The sequence below is a fragment of the Mirounga leonina genome, unplaced genomic scaffold (genome assembly GCF_011800145.1).
Source record: "Mirounga leonina isolate KUSES-001 unplaced genomic scaffold, KU_Mleo_1.0 Mir_101529, whole genome shotgun sequence".
NCBI classification, from domain to species: Eukaryota; Metazoa; Chordata; class Mammalia; order Carnivora; family Phocidae; genus Mirounga; species Mirounga leonina.
Genome location: NW_023270143.1, coordinates 784,704 through 803,845, shown reverse-complemented (window position 1 = coordinate 803,845; position 19,142 = coordinate 784,704). Strand labels below are relative to the sequence as shown.

The window sequence follows — 19,142 nt, the reverse complement described above, 5'->3', positions numbered from 1 at the left end:
TTGATTACCCACTTTATAAGATACAGACATTAGTACACTGTTCTTTCTTCTTCTGACCTTCTGTGAATCGTACATTTTCCTTTACATTGTCAAGGTTGTTAGCATTTACATTGCCTTGTGATTAATACTCTATATTAACTAGGGGTTGACTGTAAAAGTTGAAAACCAATTCATAAACCTGGCCTTTTAAATATTACTTCATAAGAATGTCCTTATGCCATTGTTTATAAATATTTTAATAGCCACAAAATATTCTACCCCATGGATATGCCTTTTTTACCTAACTTCTTTAATGTGAGGCATTTAGCCTATTGCCTAGTTCACATTTGGGATGAACATATTTATATGTGTTGGTGTCTCTGATTATTTACTCAGGATGGATCCCTATTAAACTCCAAAAGGACAAAACTTACATGTGGGTATATAGTAAAATCTTTCCCTCTCACCCCTGTTCCACAGCCTTCACTTCCCAACTAGAATCCTCCACTGGAGGGTTGCTATAAACCTTTAGTTAATTTCCAGAGTTCTGAAAAAGTTTATTCTGACATTTTTTACCAGTTTTTTCATTGTTTTAATTCAGGAGTGTTTGGAGGTCCTTAACTTTGCCATTTTTGCTGTTGTCATCCATCGTAACATACTAAATAGTTCAGTATGCACGTCTATGAAAAAGACATTTTCTTCTATAACCATAGTACCATTTTATGACACCTAAGTAAAGTAACATTTACTTTCTCATATCATTTAGTACCAAATCCTTATTCAAATTTCCCCCCAATTGTACCAAAAATATCTTATGATTTGCTTATTCAAACCAGGTTCTTTTTTTTTTTTTTAAGTAATTCTTTTTTTAAGATTTTTTATTTATTTATTTGACAGAGAGAGACACAGCTAGAGAGGGAACACAAACAGGGGGAGTGGGAGAGGGAGAAGCACGCTTCCCGCTGAGCAGGGAGCCTGATGCGGGGCTAGATCCCAGGACCCTGGGATCATGACCTGAGCCGAAGGCAGACGCTTAACGACTGAGCCACCCAGGCGCCCCTCAAACCAGGTTCTATTCAAGGACTAAATTGAATTTAAATTTAAAAAATTTTTTTAAAAAGACATTTTGTGGGGCACATTTTGTGGGGTTTTGATTTGTATTTCCCTGATGATGAGTGATGTTGAGCATCTTTTCATGTGTTTGTTAGCCATCTGGATGTCTTCCTTGGAAAAGTGTCTATACATGTCTTCTGACCACTTCTTAACTGGATTATTTGTTTTTGGGGTATTGAGTTGGTAAGGTCTTTGTAGATTTTGGATACTAACCTTTTATCCGATATGTCATTTGCAAAGATCTTCTCGCATTTTGTCAGTTGCCTTTTAGTTTTGTCAGTTGTTTCCTTCATTGTCCAGAAGCTTTTTATCTTGATGAAGTCTCAATACATCATTTTTGCTTTTGTTTCCCTTGCCTCTGGAGACGTGTCTACTAAGAAGTTGTTGCAGCTGAGGTCAAAGAGGTTGTTGCCTGCGTTCTCCTCTAAGATTCAGATGGTTTCCTGTCTCACATTTAGGTCTTTCATCCATTTTGAATTTATTTTTGTGTATGGTGTAAGAAAGGGGTCCAGTTTCATCACATTCTTTTTTCCACTGGATATTCTTTCCTGCTTTGTCAAAAATTACTTGGCCATACAGTTGTGGGTCCATTTCTGGGTTCTTTATTCTGTTCCATTCATCTATGTGTCTGTTTTTGTGCCAGTACCATGCTGTATTGATGATTACAGCTTTGTAATACAGCTTGAAGTCTGGAATTGTGATGCTTCCCACTTTGCTTTTCAATATTCCTTTGGCTTTTCAGGGTCTTTTCAGGTTCCATACAAATTTTAGAATTGTTTGTTCCAGCTCTGTGAAAAATGCTGGTGTGTTATTATGATAGGGATTGCATTGAATGTGTAAATTGCTTTGGGTAGTATAGACATTTTAACAATATTTGTTCTTCCAATCCAAGAATATGGAATGTTTTTCCATTTCTTTGTATCTTCTTCAGTTTCTTTCATAAGTGTGCTATAGTTTTCAGCATACAGATCTTTTACCTCTTCGGTTAGGTTTAGTCCTAGGTACATTATGATTTTTGGTGCGATTGTAAATGGGATCAATTCCTTGATTTCTCTTTCTCCTGTTTCATTATTAATGTATAGAAATGCAACAGATTTCTGTATGTTGATTTTATATCCTGTGACTTTGCTGAATTCCTGTATCAGTTCATAATTTTTTGGTGGAGTCTTTCAGGTTTTCTACAAAGAGTATCATGTCATCTGTGAAGAGTGAAAGTTTTACTTCTTCCTTGCTAATTTGGATGTGTTTTATTTCTTTTTGTTGTCTGATTGCTGAGGCTAGGGCTTCTAGTACTATGTTGAACAACAATGGTAAGAGTGGACATCCCTGTCATGTTCCTGACCTTAGGGGAAAAGCTCTCAGTTTTTCCCCATTGAGGATGATATTAGCTGTGGCCCTTTCGTATATGGACTTTACAGTGTTGAGGTGTGTTCCTTCTATCCCTACTTTGTTGAGGGTTTTTATCAAGAAAGGATGCTGTGTTTTGTCAAATGCTTTTTCTGCATCTATGGAGAGGATCATATGGTTTTTATCCTTTTTTTTATTAATGTGGTATATCACATTGATTTGTGAATATTGAACCACCCCTATGCAGCCCAGGAATAAATCCCACTTGATCATGGTGAATACACCTTTTAACAGACTGTTGGATTCCATTAGCTAGTATTTTGTTGAGAATTTTTGCATCCATGTTCATCAGGGATATTAGTCTGTAATTCTCTTCTTTAGTGGGGTCTTTGTCTGGTCTTCGAATCAAGGTAATGCTGGCTTTTTAGAATGAGTTTGGAAGTTTTCCTTTCATTTCTATTTTTTGGAACAGTTTTAGAAGAATAGGTATTAAGTCTTCTTTAAATGTTTGGTAGAATTCCCCTGGGAAGCCATCCGGCCCTGGACTCTTGTTTTTTGGGAGATTTTTGATTACGGATTCAATTTCTTTGCTGATTATGGGTCTGTTCAGCTTCTGTATTTCTTCCTGTTTCTCTTTTGGTAGTTTATATGTTTCTAGGAATGTATCCATTTCTTCCAGATTGCCCTATTTGTTGGCATATAACATTCTCTTATAATTGTTTATATTTATTTGGTGTTAGTTGTGATCTCTCCTCTTTCATGTGTGATTTTATGTATTTGGGTCCTTTCTCTTTTTGATAAGTCTGGCTAGGGGGTTATCAGTTTTGTTAATTTTTTCAAAGAACCAGATCCTAGTTTTGTTGATCTGTTCTACTGTTTTGTTTTTTTTTTATTTCTATATCACTTATTTCTGCTCTGATTTTAATTATTTCCCCTCTGCTGGCTTTAGGCTTTATTTGCTGTTCTTTTTCCAGTTCTTTAGGTGTAAGTTTAGGTTGTGTATTTGAGACTTTTCTTGCTTCTTGAGGTAGGACTGTATAGCCATGTACTTCACTCTTAATACTGCCTTTGCTGCATCCCAAAGGTTTTGGACTGTCATGATTTCATTTCCATTTGCTCCCATGTATTTTTTAATTTCTTCTTTAATTTCCTGGTTAACCCATTCATACTTCAGTATGATGTTCTTTAACTTCCATGTGTTTGTGTTCTTTCCAAATTTTTTCTTGTGGTTGTCTTCAAGTTTCGCAGTATTGTGGTCTGAAATATGCATGGTATTATCTCAGTCTTTTTGTACTGGTTGAGGGGTGATTTGTGAGCCAGCGTGTGATCTGTTCTGGAGAATGTTCAATGTGCACTCGAGAAGAATGTGTATTCTGCTGCTTTAAGATGAAATGCTCTGAATGTATCTGTTAAGTCCATCTGGTCCAGCCTGTCTCTCAAAGCCATTGTTTCCTTGTTGATCTTCTGCTTAGATGATCTGTCCATTGCTGTGAGTGGGGTGTTAAAGTCCCCTAATATTATATTATTATCAGTGAGTTTCTTTAATTTTGTTATTAATTCACTCATATATTTGGCTGTCCCAAGTTAGGGGCATAAATATTTACAATTATTAGATCTTGTTTGATAGACACCTTTATTGTGATATAGTGCCCTTCTTCATCTCTTATTATAGTCTTTGGTCTAAAATCTAGGTTGTCTGGGAGTGCCTGGTGGCTCAATTGGTGGCTCAGTCGGTTGGGCATCTGACTCTTGATTTTTGGCTTGGGTCGTGGTCCCAGGGTCGTGAGATCAAGCCCCACACTGGGCTCTGCACTGGCTGTGGAGCCTGCTTGGGATTCTCTCTCTCCCTCTGCCCATCTCTCTCCTCCAAAAAAATCTAGTGTGTCTGATGTAAGTATGGCTACTCCAGCTTTCTTTTGATGTCCGTTAGCATGATGGAGCCCCTCACATTCAATCTGGAGGTGTCTTTGGTTCTAAAATGAGTCTCTTGTAAGCAGCATATTGATGGGTCTTGTTTTTTTTTTTTTTTTTTTTATCCATTCTGATACCCTGTGTCTTTTATTTGGAGCATTTAGTCTATTTACATTCAGAGTAATTATTGATAGATACGAATTTAGTGCTATTCTATTACCTGTAAAGTTGCTGTTCCTGTAGATTATCTCTGTGCCTTTTTAGTCTTTGTTGCTTTTGGTCTCTCTTTCCTGCTCAAAGTGTCCCCTTTAATATTTCTTGCAGGACTGGTTTAGTGTTCATGAACTCCTTTAGTTTTTGCTTGTCCTGGAAACTCTTTGTGTCTCCTTCTATTCTGAATGACAGCCTTGCTGGACCAAGTATTCTTGGCTGCATATTTTTCCCATTTAGCAAATTGAATGTATCATGCCACTTCTTTCTGGTCTGCCATGTTTCTGTGGCCAGGTCAGCTGCTAACCTTATGTGTTAACCTAACCCTTGTAGGTTAAAGACCTTTTGTCCCTAGCTCCTTTCAGAATTCTCTCTCTTTTTTTTTTTTTAAGATTTTATTTATTTATTTAATTGACAGAGACAGCGAGAGAGGGAATACAAGCAGGGGGAGTGGGAGAGGGAGAAGCAGGCTTCCCACCGAGCAGGGAGCCCAATGCGAGGCTCGATCCCAGAACCCTGGGATCATGACCTGAGGTGAAGGCAGTCGCTTAACCAACTGAGCCACCCAGGCACCCCCAGAATTCTCTCTTTATCTTCGTATTTTGCAAGTTTCACTCTCATGTCTTGGTGTTGGCCTGTTTTTGTTGATTTTGAGGGGAATTCTCTGTGTCTCTTGGACTTGAATGCCTGTTTCCTTCCTCAGATTAGGGAAGTTCTCAGCTATAATTTGTTCCAATAAACCTTCTGCCCCTTTTTCCCTTTGTTCTTCTTGCTTCAGATCATTTTTAAACAAATAAAATATCACCTTTAAAGAAAGGACTTCAGCCTCCTGAATTGCTTATTCTAGAATCTGCATACTACTTATACAGAAAAGTTTTATAATAATAATAATAATAATAATAATAATAATAATAATAATAGCTAATCGACCAAGGAATCTTCAAATCTAGATTGATAGCACTACCACCTCTTTTTTTCCTGTGACATTCACTTTTTTCATTAATTAAAAATAGAATAGTACAATAAATTTCCATACACCCACCACTAAGAATCACAGTTATCAAAATTTTGCCATGTTTGATTCATCTATTATTTTCTTTTTTTTTTTCCAAAATTGTGCTTTAAAGCAAATCCTAGATATTGTGTCATTCCCCACTTCCAATGTACTTTAATATACATCTCTAAAAAATACATTTTCTCAGATAACCACAATCCTGTTATCATCCATAACAAAATTAGTAATAATTTGATAATTCCTGTACATTATCTAATACTAAGTCCATAATAAAATATCCTCAATTGTCTAACCAAAAAAAGGTATTTTTATAGTGGGTTTGTTTAAATCAGGATTGAGCAGAGTTTTACATTGCATTTGGCTGTTGTGCCTTTTGAGTCTCAATCTAGAGCATTCCCCCCTCTTTTTTTTTTTTGCTATTTATTTGTTGTAAAAACTAGTATATTTGTCCTATGACCCATCCCACCTTCTAGATTTGTGTTTGCTTTCTTGTGTCATTTTCTTTTTAATGAAACCAGGCCAGTTATCTAGTAGAATGTCTGATTGTTTTCTCATGGTGTCATTTAACTTGTTCTTTTATTTCTGTTTCCTAAAAACTGGAAGTAACAGGAACCACTTACTTGATTTTAGATCTTTGGCAAAACTACTTCCAAGGTGATGCTGTGAATTTCGTATTGCATTGCATCAGGAGGCACATGAGGTCAGCTGTCTTACTATTAGTAACAATCAGGTTAATACTTAGTTAAGGAGGTGATATGATCTCACCATTGTAAAGTTAGTTTTTTCCTTGTTGAGGCTAGCAAGTAATATGTGAGGTAATAGTTTGGTACTCTAGAATCAATTGTTTTATTAGGGCTTGCAAACCTGTGATTTTCCAATTTTGTCATTTCTTCTACATTTATTAGCTGGCGTTCTTCTGTATAAGTACCGCACGCTAACCGATTGTGCCACTGGAGCTCCGGGCGTTCTTCTGTAAACGGGAGCTTTCCTTCATCATCTGGGACTGTTTGATAAAATACACTTGCTGTGTAAAATGTGTGATAAATAGCTATTTTTTTCTTTTCTTTTTTTTAAAGATTTTATTTTTTTGACAGAGAGAGACATAGCGAGAGCAGGAACACAAGCAGGGGGGGTGGGAGAGGGAGAAGCAGGCTTCCCGCAGAGCAGGGAGCCCGATGTGGGACTCGATCCCAGGACCCTGGGATCATGACCTGTGCTGACTGTGACGACTGAGCCACCCAGGCGCCCAATAGCTATTTTTTTCAATAACTGTTTTTTGATTCAAGGTTGTTAAGGCACTATAAAAGGGTTATACAAGAAGACAGTCTTCTTCAGGAGCTCACAGCCTGTTGGGTTGGCAAAATAACATGCACAACAGCACATCAAAGCTAGGGAATGAGACAGGATGGTATGGTGCTATAAATTAAGTGACTGATGCACATCATAAATTCAGGAGAGGGAGAGGTCAATATGAGCAAGAGAGGACCGAGAGGTTTTTTTGTTTTTGTTTTAAGATTTTTATTTATTTAGTTGACAGAGAGCACAAGTAGGCAGAGCAGCAGGCAGAGGGAGAGGGAGAAGCAGGCTCTCCGCCAAACAAGGAGCCCGATGTGGGACTCGATCCCAGGATGCTGGGATCATGACCTGAGCCGAAGGCAGACACTTAACTGACTGAGCCACCCAGGCGCCCGAGGTTTTGTATAGAAGGTTGATTTCAGCTTACCTTTGAAGGACGGTCAGGTTTTGAATAGGTGGACAAAGGAAAGAGGGTACTCTAGGTAGTGTGGATGGTGAGGAGGAAGGCAGGGGGAGAGAGGGTGAGCTGTACATATTCTGGAGGTATAATAAGGAATCCATTCTGTCTAGAGAAGCTGAGAATATGGGTGTGGAAATAAGGCTGAGGAGGTAGGTAGGCCAGGCGCAGAACATGGACAACCTTAAATGCCAGTTCAGGAAAGTTAACTTTTATCCTATAATCATTGTGTGCTTTGTGTACTTTGAGCATTTGTAAATTAGCTTCTTACCTGATGGGAGACAAAATCGGACTTTGTAAAAAGCTAGAATCTGGGAGACCAATGAGACCACCTTTGAGGGGCTCAGAGGTAGGGAATATGCTTGACATTGAGATAAATGTTTTCATCCTGTTTCCTCTGCAGCCCGTGTGACCCCAACTCTACCAAAGCAGGACCGTCCTGTGCGTGAGGGGACCCGGGTAGCTTCCATTGAGACAGGCTTGGCTGCAGCAGCTGCGAAGCTAGCCCAGCAGGTAGGTGCTGACACCCAGGCAGTGGCCCTGCTACTGATCCCAGTTTGCCTTTAGGACAAAAACTAGAAATGTCTCAGAGGCTGTTGTTGGGAGCCAGTGGAGACTAAGCAGGCCAACTTCTCTCTGTCCTTGAATGAGAGCATTTGCCTTCAGATGAAGCCCTGAGGAGGTTACCAGCTGAGTATATTTGAGTTCACAGCCACCCAACCAGTATCAGAATTTGTTTTTTGGGGAGAAGCTTTCCTTGTCCTCTATACCAAATAGTATTATTATTTTTAATTTAAATTCAGTTAGCCAACATATAGTACATCATTAGTTTCAGATGTAGTGTGTTCGGTAATTTATCAGTTGCGTATAACACCCAGTGTTCATCACATCATGTTCCCTCCTTTAATGCCCATCACCCAATTACCCCATCCCCCCACCCACCTCCCTTCCAGCAGCCCTCAGTTTATTTCCTGTAGTTAAGAGTCTCTCATGGTTTTTCTCCCTTTCTGATGACTTCCCATTCAGTTTTCCCTCCCTTCCCCTATGATCCTCTATGCTATTTCTTATATTCCACATATGAGTATTTAGCTTGGGTCATGGTTGATATTTTTGATTTTGTCCTCGTGTTCATCCATTCTTCTCTGGGCAAAATGACCTGAAAGAGGAATTCACAACAAAAGAAAGAACCAGAGGTATACCAAATATTATTGCCTTAATATTTACTCCCTACTTCCCAAGAAAACTTCAGCCACTAGTTTTTATCCTACAGGGTCACTTCACTAGAACCAACTTGACCTCCTAGCAGGTTACAGTTTGCAAAGTTCTTTAATGTGTATACTGTGCTCAGCAACCCTGGGAGCAGTTGGAGTTGAATTTTCTGATTCTCTCCTTATCAACATCCCCTTGGCTCCTTATGCTTAGAGCATTTGTTGAGCATCTACTTTACGTTAGGTGCTTCCATGTACAATGTTTCATATAATCTGCCCAGTAGCCCGGTTCAGTAGGTGATATTTTCATCATTTTGCAGGTGAAGAAAAGGAGGCTCTCTTTAAGTGACTAGTCCAGAATAATACAGCCAGTAAATGGAGGAGACAAGATTCAAACTCATGTCCTCTAGCTTCAGACTTCCTTTTACTTGCTATTTCAATAAAAACAGTTAAATGTTTACATAATTTAATAATTATATCCTATTTAAGTAGAATTTAATAGAATGATGTTTTTAATATGCTGTTATATGGAGCTCTAGAGTTGCTTAGAAATGTCTCAGTAGCTGTTGTTGGGAGCCAACGGAGACCAAGCAGGCCAGGCAAGCCTTCTTTGACCAGAACTTCTGTTATGTATATCCTAGTGCCATCTAAGATGTAATTTGGAAAAAAAGGGAGGGGGGTTTTACTGTTTTAAATAAACAGATAAATTAATTAAAGGTGTGAAAACTACTACTAGTGCCTTCTTAAGGAGCTCACTTCTGTTCGGTTTGGTCAGGGATGACCTCAAAGAAGAGGATTTGAAATTTGGGAGGGGTTTTGCAGGCTAAGCTTTTAGAAGGAACAGGGAGGCATTCCAGGAGCAGGGAAATGCTTGGCAAAGCACCCAAGGTCCTCTTAATTGGGTCTCTAGTCACCTCTCCTCCCTAACCTCCTACCAGCCCCGCTTTGCACCAGCCATACTATTGCACCCCGGTGCTTGTAATTCGCTTAGTGTACATCACATTGTCTCATGCCTCTGTGCCTTTGCACAGGTTGTTTTCTCTGCCCATTGGGGATTGTCCCTTTCAGATGCCCTTACCTAACACTCTTTCATACCACCTACCACCAGTTTATTTCAGTGGCCTTCTGTGCTTCTGTCGTATTCTCTCATGGTACTTATAATCATAAGGATGCTTTTCTGTGTCCCTTATTAAACTGTGAGTGCCTCAAGGGTGGGGATATATCTAATTTAACTTGATATCCCCCCTATACTAAACATGTGTTTAGTCCGTGTTGGGCAAGTGAGTGAATGGATGCATGAATGAATGAGCAGATCTTTCTGCATTGGAGGCTTCATGTTGGGGAATGGGGTAAGATAAATTCAGATTAAAAAAGGAATTGTAGAGCCAGCCTGCCTGAGTTCGAATCCTCACTCTACCACTTTAGCACATTACTTGATTTCTCTGTGCCTCAGTTTCCTCCTAAACTTTGAGGACTAGATGAGGTAATGTGTGGGAAAGCTCTGAGAATGGCACTTGCCACAGAGCAAGTACTATAGACATGTTAGTTTTTCAGTGTTATCATTATGGATTGGGTAAGTATGAATGACCAGACAATGGAAGACCATGAAAGTCACACCTGCTAACAGGTTTTTGAGCAAGGAAATTTGCAAGGTGTAAGTGGTCCTGTCCTAAGACGGTCTAGTGTTTAGTGAGGGAATCTGGATGAATTATACAAGGAGACTGGCAACGAAGATAGAAAAATTTAGGATGTGTGATCTAGATGTGGATAGATAATTTCTGGGTTCAGGTGAGAGAAATGGGGGCAGAAATGTAGTTTCTGGCACGGGTGGAATAGCAGTATGGTTGAGAAAAGAGATTCTGAAGCCGGATAGCTTAGGTCTGAATCCTAGCTTGGCCACATATTGGTCCTATAACCTTGGAAAAATGGCTTAATCTCTCTGTGCCACAGTTTCTTCTCCTAAAAATGGGATTTTCATTCTTTCTTCTCATACTTCTTCTGAGTATTAAATGAGTTAAATTATAGAACAGTACCTGGCATGTATTACTAATATTATTATTCTTATCTCCCAGAAATTCCTATGATAGCCACAGCCTGTCAGATCTTCCGAAGGCAGGAGTAGGCCTGTGTTGCCAAGGCAAAGAAATGTAATCCCTGAGTTGGTGTGGCTGTGTAGCATTTCAGAAGGTGAAGTCGTTCACATGCTCTCAGCACCACCTTTCCAGGTTCTCAGGGCTCCAGATGCCAATTGTACAGGTACCCGCTACACAGTGGATAGTAGATCCATAGAGCAATGGATGGATGAAATCCAAGATATTGGGAGAATTGACACAACTCCTTATTTATCCCTCCCATCCAGAATTGAGGTTTTTAAGACCCAGTGAGCTGGAGGATTGCCAAGTCCTCTATTAAAAGAAAAGACGAGCAAGAGGAGGAGAAACCATTGTAAGAGATGAACATAGAATAATAGTTTACCACTTGTTGAGTACCTACTGTGTGCTATATGTTGTTACATCATTATTTAATCTTTCTGACAACCCTAAAAAACAGATTTATTTTGCCCATTTTACAGATAAGGCGATTGAGAGTCACAAAGGTTAGTAACTTGACGGAGGTCATCCCACTTAGGGAGCACAAACCTAGATTTAAACCCAAGTTTTTTTTTCATTCCAAAGCTACTACTCTTTCACTCCCAGAGGCCCCTTTTTGAAAAGTGTGCAGGGTGGGTATTCAGATAAACCTGGCTGAATCCTGGACCCAACAACTTCGCCTGTGAGGCTTTGGGCTCAACTTATTTAATATCCCTGCGCCTCAGTTTTCTCATCTATAAACTGAGGTATTCTCCTTCTCATGGCTACTCTGAGGAATAAATGAAGTAAAGTATACAGTTGGCCCTTGTACAACACGGGTTTGAACTGCACAGGTCCACTTATACATAAATATTTTTTTTATTACAATAGTACTCTAAGTGTATTTTCTCTTCCTTATGATTTTCTTAGTATTTTCTTTTCTCTGCCTTACCTTATTGTAAGGATACATATAAAAAAATATATGTTAATCAGCCATTTATGTTCTTAGTAAGGCTTCCAATCAACAGTAGGCTATTAGTAGCTAAGTTTGGGGATGTAAAAAGTTAAATGTGGATTTTTGCCCACATGGGGGGTCAGTATCCCTAACCCCTACGTTTTTCAAGGGTCAACTGTATAAAGGGCCTTAGCTGCTGTCATAAATTTAGCTATTCTTATAAGTGTCCATGGTCCACCTCATAAATGGCAATGCTAGGACCAAAACCCAACTCTGAATTCATTTACCCTTCCGTTACCACTGTACTGTTTCGTGGCAGTGGTAACTTAAGGATGGATGGTACCAAAGAGATGATCGCTGATGTTACAAGGCCTGGGCCTTGTGTGTACATACATCCAGGCTAGACTTGGGGTGGGGGCGGGCTGCAGGACCACATTGACCAGTGTCTAGTTTCCTTTCTGGGCAATTACCTTTTTTTCCGCTTCTGAATTTTCCCCTCCCACTTGGCTTGTATTTCAGGAGCTGCAGAAGGCCCAAAAGAAGAAATATATCAAGAAGAAGCCTTTGTTGAAGGAGGTAGAACAGCCTCGCCCTCAAGAGTCTAATCTCAGTGTGGCAGCACCAGCCCCAACTCTGGCCACTACACCCCAGCTTCTCACCTCCTCCTCACCCCCGCCTCCTCCTGAACCTAAACAAGAGGCCCTCTCAGGGAGTCTCGCTGACCACGAATATACTGCTCGTCCCAATGCCTTTGGTATGGCCCAGGCAAACCGCAGCACCACACCCATGGCCCCTGGCGTCTTCTTGACCCAGCGGCGCCCTTCAGTTGGCTCCCAGAGCAACCAAGCAGGACAAGGTACGACGGCCATAGGGTTGCAGAACTGAGAAAGATCTTAGGGTCACCAACTCCAAACCCTAAGCACTCTGGTAGATGAGAATACCTGGGAGGGAGGGACACTGATGGCCAACCTAAGGTGCTTGGATTTGATCTCTTAGGCCGTGAAGAGACATTAACTGGTGTTAAACAGAGGCATTTCAGGTGTGGGTTTAGAAGGAGCCTTCTGGTGACCAGAGTAGAGGGTGGGCTCCAGGTGGGACGCCTAGGGAGGAGGCACATACATAGGTTCAGGCTGCCGTGAAGAGAGGCTGAGGCTATAGCAGAGGGACTGGAGAGGGAGGGGATAAATCGATCAAATATGGAGGAGGTTCCATGGGACGTGAGAGGTGATTTGATGTGAGGAGAGAGAGGAAGAGGTGATGCGAGGGGTGCTCAGGCCCTCCTTTTCCTCACTTTGGCCCTCAAAGCCCAGTCCCTAGATATGCCGCTCAAGGGTGGTGAGGTCAGTGTGGCAGTGGGTGATGAGGATGGGGGTTTCTTTTCTTTCTTCTTTCCTTTCTTTCTTTCTTCCCTTCTTTTTCTTCTTTTCTTTCCCTTCCCCTCCCCCTCCCCTCCCCCTTCCCTTCCCCTTTTCTTTTCCTTCCCTTTTTCTTTTCCTTTTCTTTTCTTTTCTTTTCTTTTAAGATGGGGGTTTCTAATGAAACAAAGCCCCGGGGATGGCACCTTCAGGGACTCTGAGCTCTAATCACTAACCAGGTGCTTATATAATCCCAGTGGTTAGGATAAGAGGACAGAGAGGCATAACCACAACCCCCACAGAATTTAGGAAGGAAAATGATTGGGACCAAAGAAATCTGAGGAAAAGGAACCAGACAGACTAAGCAGGGAGTCGATAGCTGCTGCAGGAGGTCATAGGAGGCAGAGCCAAGGCATCTGGTATTGGATGGAAGTGGGTAAGGCAGGCTTCTTGCCCAAGATGTGCCTGGAGCCAGCATAAGGATGGGGAGACTCTGTGGGCAGAGGAACAGAGGAGGGGGGTAGACTGAAGATAGTTGGTGCTGGAGTTGCTGCTGAAGCCCGTGCCATAGCCTTTACTTACCTCTCTTTTCCCCACAGGAAAGCGTCCTAAAAAGGGTCTGGCCACAGCAAAACAGAGACTTGGCCGTATCCTGAAAATCCACAGAAATGGCAAACTACTTCTGTGAACCCCCTAGTGTCCTGCCCCTCACCCCTTCACCCCCATTGCCTTCTCCATTGTCAACTCTCGGGGCACTCCTGGATCCTTTCTGCCCCGGACAAGGTGCTGAGGCGCACTGTCCTGCTTTCTTGGAACTGACCAAAGGCATGGACTCCCCAACGGGCCCCTTCACCAACTCCCCTAACTCCCTTCCCTACTTCCACTAGAGCATCCTGCCTTCCTTCTCCATACCTCTGAGTAGCAGGTGAATGGGAGAGGTTTCTGGCTGACTAGAATCCTCTTTGCTGCTGCTCCAACCCATTTCCTTTGTACCAGCCTTGTCTGCCCTTTACTCTCATCCCCACTTAAAGCTGGAAGGCAGGATGAGGAGAGGCATAAAGTGAGCCTGGGCCCCTTGCTGTTTGCCTGGTCATGAAGTGGGAGGCCCAGTGCTCAACACTTCCTGCAGCTCCAGCCCTGTCTCCAGAAGCCTGTCCACCTCTGCCCATATTTCCTTCCCCTTCCTCCCCCCAACCCAGTGGACATGTCCCATTCCAGACTCGTTCCTGGGAGAAGGGTCTAGCCTCTGCCCCCTCTTGCCAAATGCTTCATGAAAATAAAGAGGAGATTCCAGAGTCTCCGTACTGCCCCACCATGGGCCATTTTCAGAGGTGGACTAGAAAGGTTATGGGCTGACTTCACTCATCTTTGGGAAGAAGAGAGATTTCTGTCACTTCTCAAGGTGGGGAGAGGCCCGACACCCAAGCCTTTGACCATGACTTTGTAGCCCGCTGGAGGAAGCTACTTTCGGGTGGCTACGGATGAGGTCCCCTGTCCCAGGGTGAGCTTCAGGGTTTTGCCTGGATTTTGAGGTCCTGCAGAACATTATCCACATGGCTGTAGCTGGGCCCCAGCAGGTGAAAAACCATCTTCCAAAAGTCTGAAAGTTCCTACCGCTGAAACAGCTAACCCTGGCTGTGTGTACAGCCTGCTCTCTTCACCTGTACCACAGAGCACAGCCTGGACCTTCTGGAGAGGATGTGACAGGACAGCTCACCCCTGGGTTCCATCAGGAGCCTCCCTGCTTCTTTCCCCACCTAAGGTCTTGGTCTGAAGAAGACCTCAGAACTCGCATCTTCACTTCGGGGCCTTTGTGCTCCCAGACATCTGGTCAACGCTCAAGCAGAGTGCAGATGGGTTACTCGGGAGCCTGAGCCTGGGAGAGCAGATGCCCATCTGTAAAGGAGCAGATCACCTGATCCTCCACTCCCTGTCTTCCCCTTGTGGATGTCTCTATTGTCCAGACAGTGCCCAACCCCTCTCCCTCCTCCTCCTCCCCCCAGCTCCCTCCACCTTCGCCTGTCTTGCCTCCCTGGCACCCTAGACTGGATGGAGAATGCCCCACTCCCTCCATTTTGGTACTGCCCAAGTGGAGTGCATCCTTGCCCTCTACTCCCCACTTCAACCTCACCCCAGTTTGCCCAGTGCTTCTGGGGAACTTAACAGCTACCATGCAGGCCACAAGAGGATGTGAGGCTTCCCTTGTCGTCTTTGTGTCTCCGGTTTGTCTTTCTTTTCTCTACAGCCCACATCTACGCTCCTTATTTGGAATCAGGGGTCCCTTAAACCCATCCGCTTTTTTTTTTTTTTATTTTGGGGACCCCAGGGGCCATGAAGTCCTCCATCTAGTCACACCAAAGGCAAAAAGCCTGGCTACCTCCCCCCTAGCACGTGAGGTCCCCACTCCCCTCTCCTCGGTTTCCACCCAGCTTTGCTTTCTTGGGGATTTCAAGGCAGCAGAGGGTAGTGAGGGGAGGGAAGGGGGGCAGCCTGTGTCCCTGTGTAGGCAACTGCCTGACTAGGCCCTGACTGCTGTAACCAAGACCAGGACCCCAGCCCTTCTGCCCATTAACACCCACCCCCTTGATCTTTAAAAGGCAGCTAATTGCTAGCAAATCCCCCTGGTTCCGGGCCTCTTTCCCCTCTGTTTCTTTTTTAGAAGTTTCTGTGGAGCTGAAACCCAACCTCCATTTGACTGGGTTTCCGTTTAGTTTAGTTGGGCTCTCAGCCTCCTGTTTGTTGTTTTGTGTTTTAAATGAAAAGCAAGTTTACCCTCAGAGTTATGCTTTTCCAAAGAGGCTAGTGTGCTTTTTTTTTTTTTTTTTTTTTTTTTAAATGTTTCAGGTTCTAAGTGAAGTGAGTTGGGGAGGGGTTGGGAGTGGTAGTAACTAAGGTGTAGAACATGGTGAGAGTTACCTCTGGTCTCCAATCCCCGGCACAGAGCTGGGGGCTGGATAGGGGGCAGGGAGAGAGGATTTCTATTCACCTTTAATATATTTTTACAAAAAAAGCAAACAATTTAAAAACAAGCCCACCGCTTCTGTACATGTCTAAATATATTTTTAGAAGTGGGTAGGATTGTGAATTTCTGATGCAGGGCCTTTTTATAAACAGGTTAGAATAGCATCATACAGGCTTCTCTGTTGTTTTTTTCCCCTGTTTTTTTTCTTATGTTGTGTTACTAATGTAATTTATATTTTTTTTAGATCCTCCCTTTCCTATAGAGATAAAAGTGATTTATCTTGGCAATTGCTTTGCTTGGAATTCTTTTTTTGGTGGTGGTGGGTGGTGGGATGGTGGGATGGGTCCAGGAGTGCCGCCTTCTCTTTACATTCTCTCTGTCCCTCCCTTTCATGAACTCAGCACAACCTTACACCTGAGCTGGGGAAGGGACAGAATCCCAGCCTTCATGAGAGACACAGTTGACACACCAGAAACAAATAATCAGAAGTACAGTGAGCAGAAAAGAAAGGGGGCAACAATTCAAAGTCGCCTGACAAGTTTGTTGGGAAGCCTTTCCATATCTCCCATGGGCTATTTTTAGTAGCTATACCTGTGTCCTCTTTGAATGTGGAGTTTGGGGGTTTTGTTTTTCTTCCCTCTCTCTTTTTCTGACATGCTCCTCCGGGCTGAACTTGATTACCGTGCTTAAGTCCCGTTCAAGGGATAGAATATAATTATTAGAGCTAACACGGCACGCTCATTTCCTTGCGCTAGACACTGCTCTTAGTGTTCTATGTATAGTGATTCATTTCATCCTCACTGACATCCTCATCCTGCTGATAAGAAAACAGAGGCAAAGAAACCTTGCAGCATCAAACATCTTAAGTTGTGGGGCCAGCCTGGTTCCAGAGTCTGTGTTCTTATCACTGTTCCACCGCTTACTGATAACCACTACTATTTATAAAGTGCCTTTTCTGTGCCAGGAATGGGCTAGGGGTTTTACTAGGATATCCCATTTAATTCTCACTGACAACCTTTGAGATAGTAAAGGAGACTGAAGTTTGCCAGTGGTCTTCCACAGCAGGATCTACCGGAGTCCAAAACTCATGTTCTTTCCCCTCACTGTCTTAGAAAATCTTTTGCAGATCAATGACCCAACAGATGTTTATTGAGCACCTGTTGTGTGCAAAATGTAGCATTGAGAATTATGTCCTGAGGAGAGCCCGCTGGGATAATGTCAGGAGCCTCAGTTCCAAATCCACTACCACCCTGAATCTGTGTGACTCAGGATGGACTGCTTACTGTCTGAGAGTCACTGTAAAAGGAGTTTGGACCCAATGAGAATTTCTTCATCCTAGAGATTCTACTACTGTGGGTCTGGGACCTGTTGGCTGAATGGCCTCCTCCAGCTCTTTCAATCTGAATCTTGGTATTAGGATCTAAGAGAAAAAGTTCTTGTCTGGGGCATGGGGAACTGTGTCTTCTGGTAGAAATGCTACAGGAAAGAGGAGGGATTTCAGAGCCTTTGCAGGAATGATGGGCTGGGTTCTCTTTGTCATCAACTCCCAACCCACCCTCCCCAGGGAGGGGCCCAAAGCACGGTCACCAGCCTCAGGTTAAAGGATAAGCTAGAGTCTTGGTCACCTTGCTTCTCATCCAGGCAGGAGGTGCCAGCAGATCAGAGGCTCCTGTCTAAAAATTAGGAAAACAAGAGCACCCAACTCCAGTCTTTCCTCTTTCCAATATGGAGTGGAAAAGTACACAGGACTTGTCACTAAGAGCCTGCCTTTTCAATGACAAAGTAATTTGGGGGATATTGCTCATCATCTGGATCTCAGTTTCTACACTGCCCAGATGGAATTATTTCAACTATGAAGCCTTCTAGAAGCATGGTCACCCCCAAACTTTATGGATACTGTTGATTCCCAAACCGAATCTTCCTAGACCTGACCTGTCCTGAGTACAGATCCCCAATTCTGCTTGTTCATATTGGGTTCCCTGCCTCAAGTACACAGGCCCTTCCCTTTCCAACAGGACCCTGTTCATGCGAAGTTGACTGAAATGGCACTTGCCCTCCACTAAACTGAGTGAAGGAGAAGAGCACCATATGGTACAGTGTGGTGATAGAGATGAGCACAGGGTGGTAGTCAGGGAATTTGTCCTGAGGAAAAGCAGGGAATTCAGGAAGCAGGTAGGTCTTCCTGTCAGGGGTGATGCCTGAGCTGAAACATTTAAAGTAATTAGCCAGTCTGGTGGAGAACAGTGGGAAGAGTAGTCCAAGCCAAGGCAGTAGCATGAATAAAAACAAGTGGGAGGGGGGCACCCATGTGTGTATAGAGGACAAGCAATTTAGTATAACTGCAGCTGTGACTTTCACCTGGAGGATCATCATGCAGGATCTCCAAGGGGGAATGTGTAGTTGGAGAAGACATGATCAGAGCTGATTAGTTTTTAGGCATGATATTTATTTTTAATATCAGATATGTAATTGGGGGAGATGTAATTTTGATGTTAGTCAAAAAACTGTATCCCATGAATGACAACCATTAAAGGGTTTTAAACAGAAAATGACATGATCCAACTTGCTTTTTAAAAATATCCCTTTGTCAGCAAAGTCAGGAGTGGATTAGAAGGAAGCAAGATGAAGTCTGGGAGACCAGTGAGGAAGTTAGTGAAGAAGGGGTGGAGAGGGCACCATCTCATCTTCTAATGCCCCATCAAATGCCACTTCCCTAAGGTAGCCTTCACCCAACTGTCAAGTCAATTCTGACCTTTTCCTGGACTTCTACATCTCATAAAGGGCAGAAATCCTGGGCTATTTCCAGGAGGCAGACCCATGGAGTTGTCCACTCATACAACCCACAAGACAGAAGTTGCACTCCTTTATCCCCCTTTTGGCTTTTTAGCTCTCAAAATAGCTCACCTTTTGAGGCCCTGTCCTTCCCCATAGGACCACAACATAATGCCAGCACTCACCAATGAATGTGGTAAGAGATATACAATACCCATTTTATATTTTTCTTGTCAGGAGCCTCGCAAGCCTCCCTCACATTCCATTCTATCATACACAACTTTTCAGTGTTATCCCCTGAAAGTCCTCTTTTCATCATCCCCTCCTGCACAAGAACATTCCTGGCTTCCTGGTGCCTATTATACCTTCTGGGTTTTAAGGCTTTTCAGAACCTGGCCCAACCTGAAGACAATGGGCTGTGGTAGAAAGAGGATGTGCCTGGAAGTTGAAAAGACCCAAGATTGAATTCCAGCTCTACCACCTATGTGATCTT

At 42.8% G+C, this 19,142-nt stretch overlaps 1 protein-coding gene across 7 annotated transcripts in view; it reads left to right on the top strand.

Moving 5' to 3' along the window:
- PHF8 (PHD finger protein 8) overlaps positions 1-16,164 on the top strand; it is a 91,867-nt gene extending 75,703 nt beyond the window's left edge. For 4 of the 7 annotated variants that reach the window (XM_034988057.1, XM_034987995.1, XM_034988188.1 and 1 more), the window contains 4 exons: positions 7,732-7,841; positions 11,109-11,132; positions 12,080-12,416; positions 13,515-16,164. In XM_034988057.1, coding sequence (XP_034843948.1) covers positions 7,732-7,841; positions 11,109-11,132; positions 12,080-12,416; positions 13,515-13,603 — 560 coding nt within the window. In that variant the 3' untranslated portion in view covers positions 13,604-16,164. The remainder of the gene's footprint in view (positions 1-7,731; positions 7,842-11,108; positions 11,133-12,079; positions 12,417-13,514) is intronic. The other 3 variants (XM_034988133.1, XM_034988263.1, XM_034988428.1) reach the window with 1 other exon arrangement.
- The last annotated feature ends 2,978 nt before the right edge of the window (positions 16,165-19,142 follow it).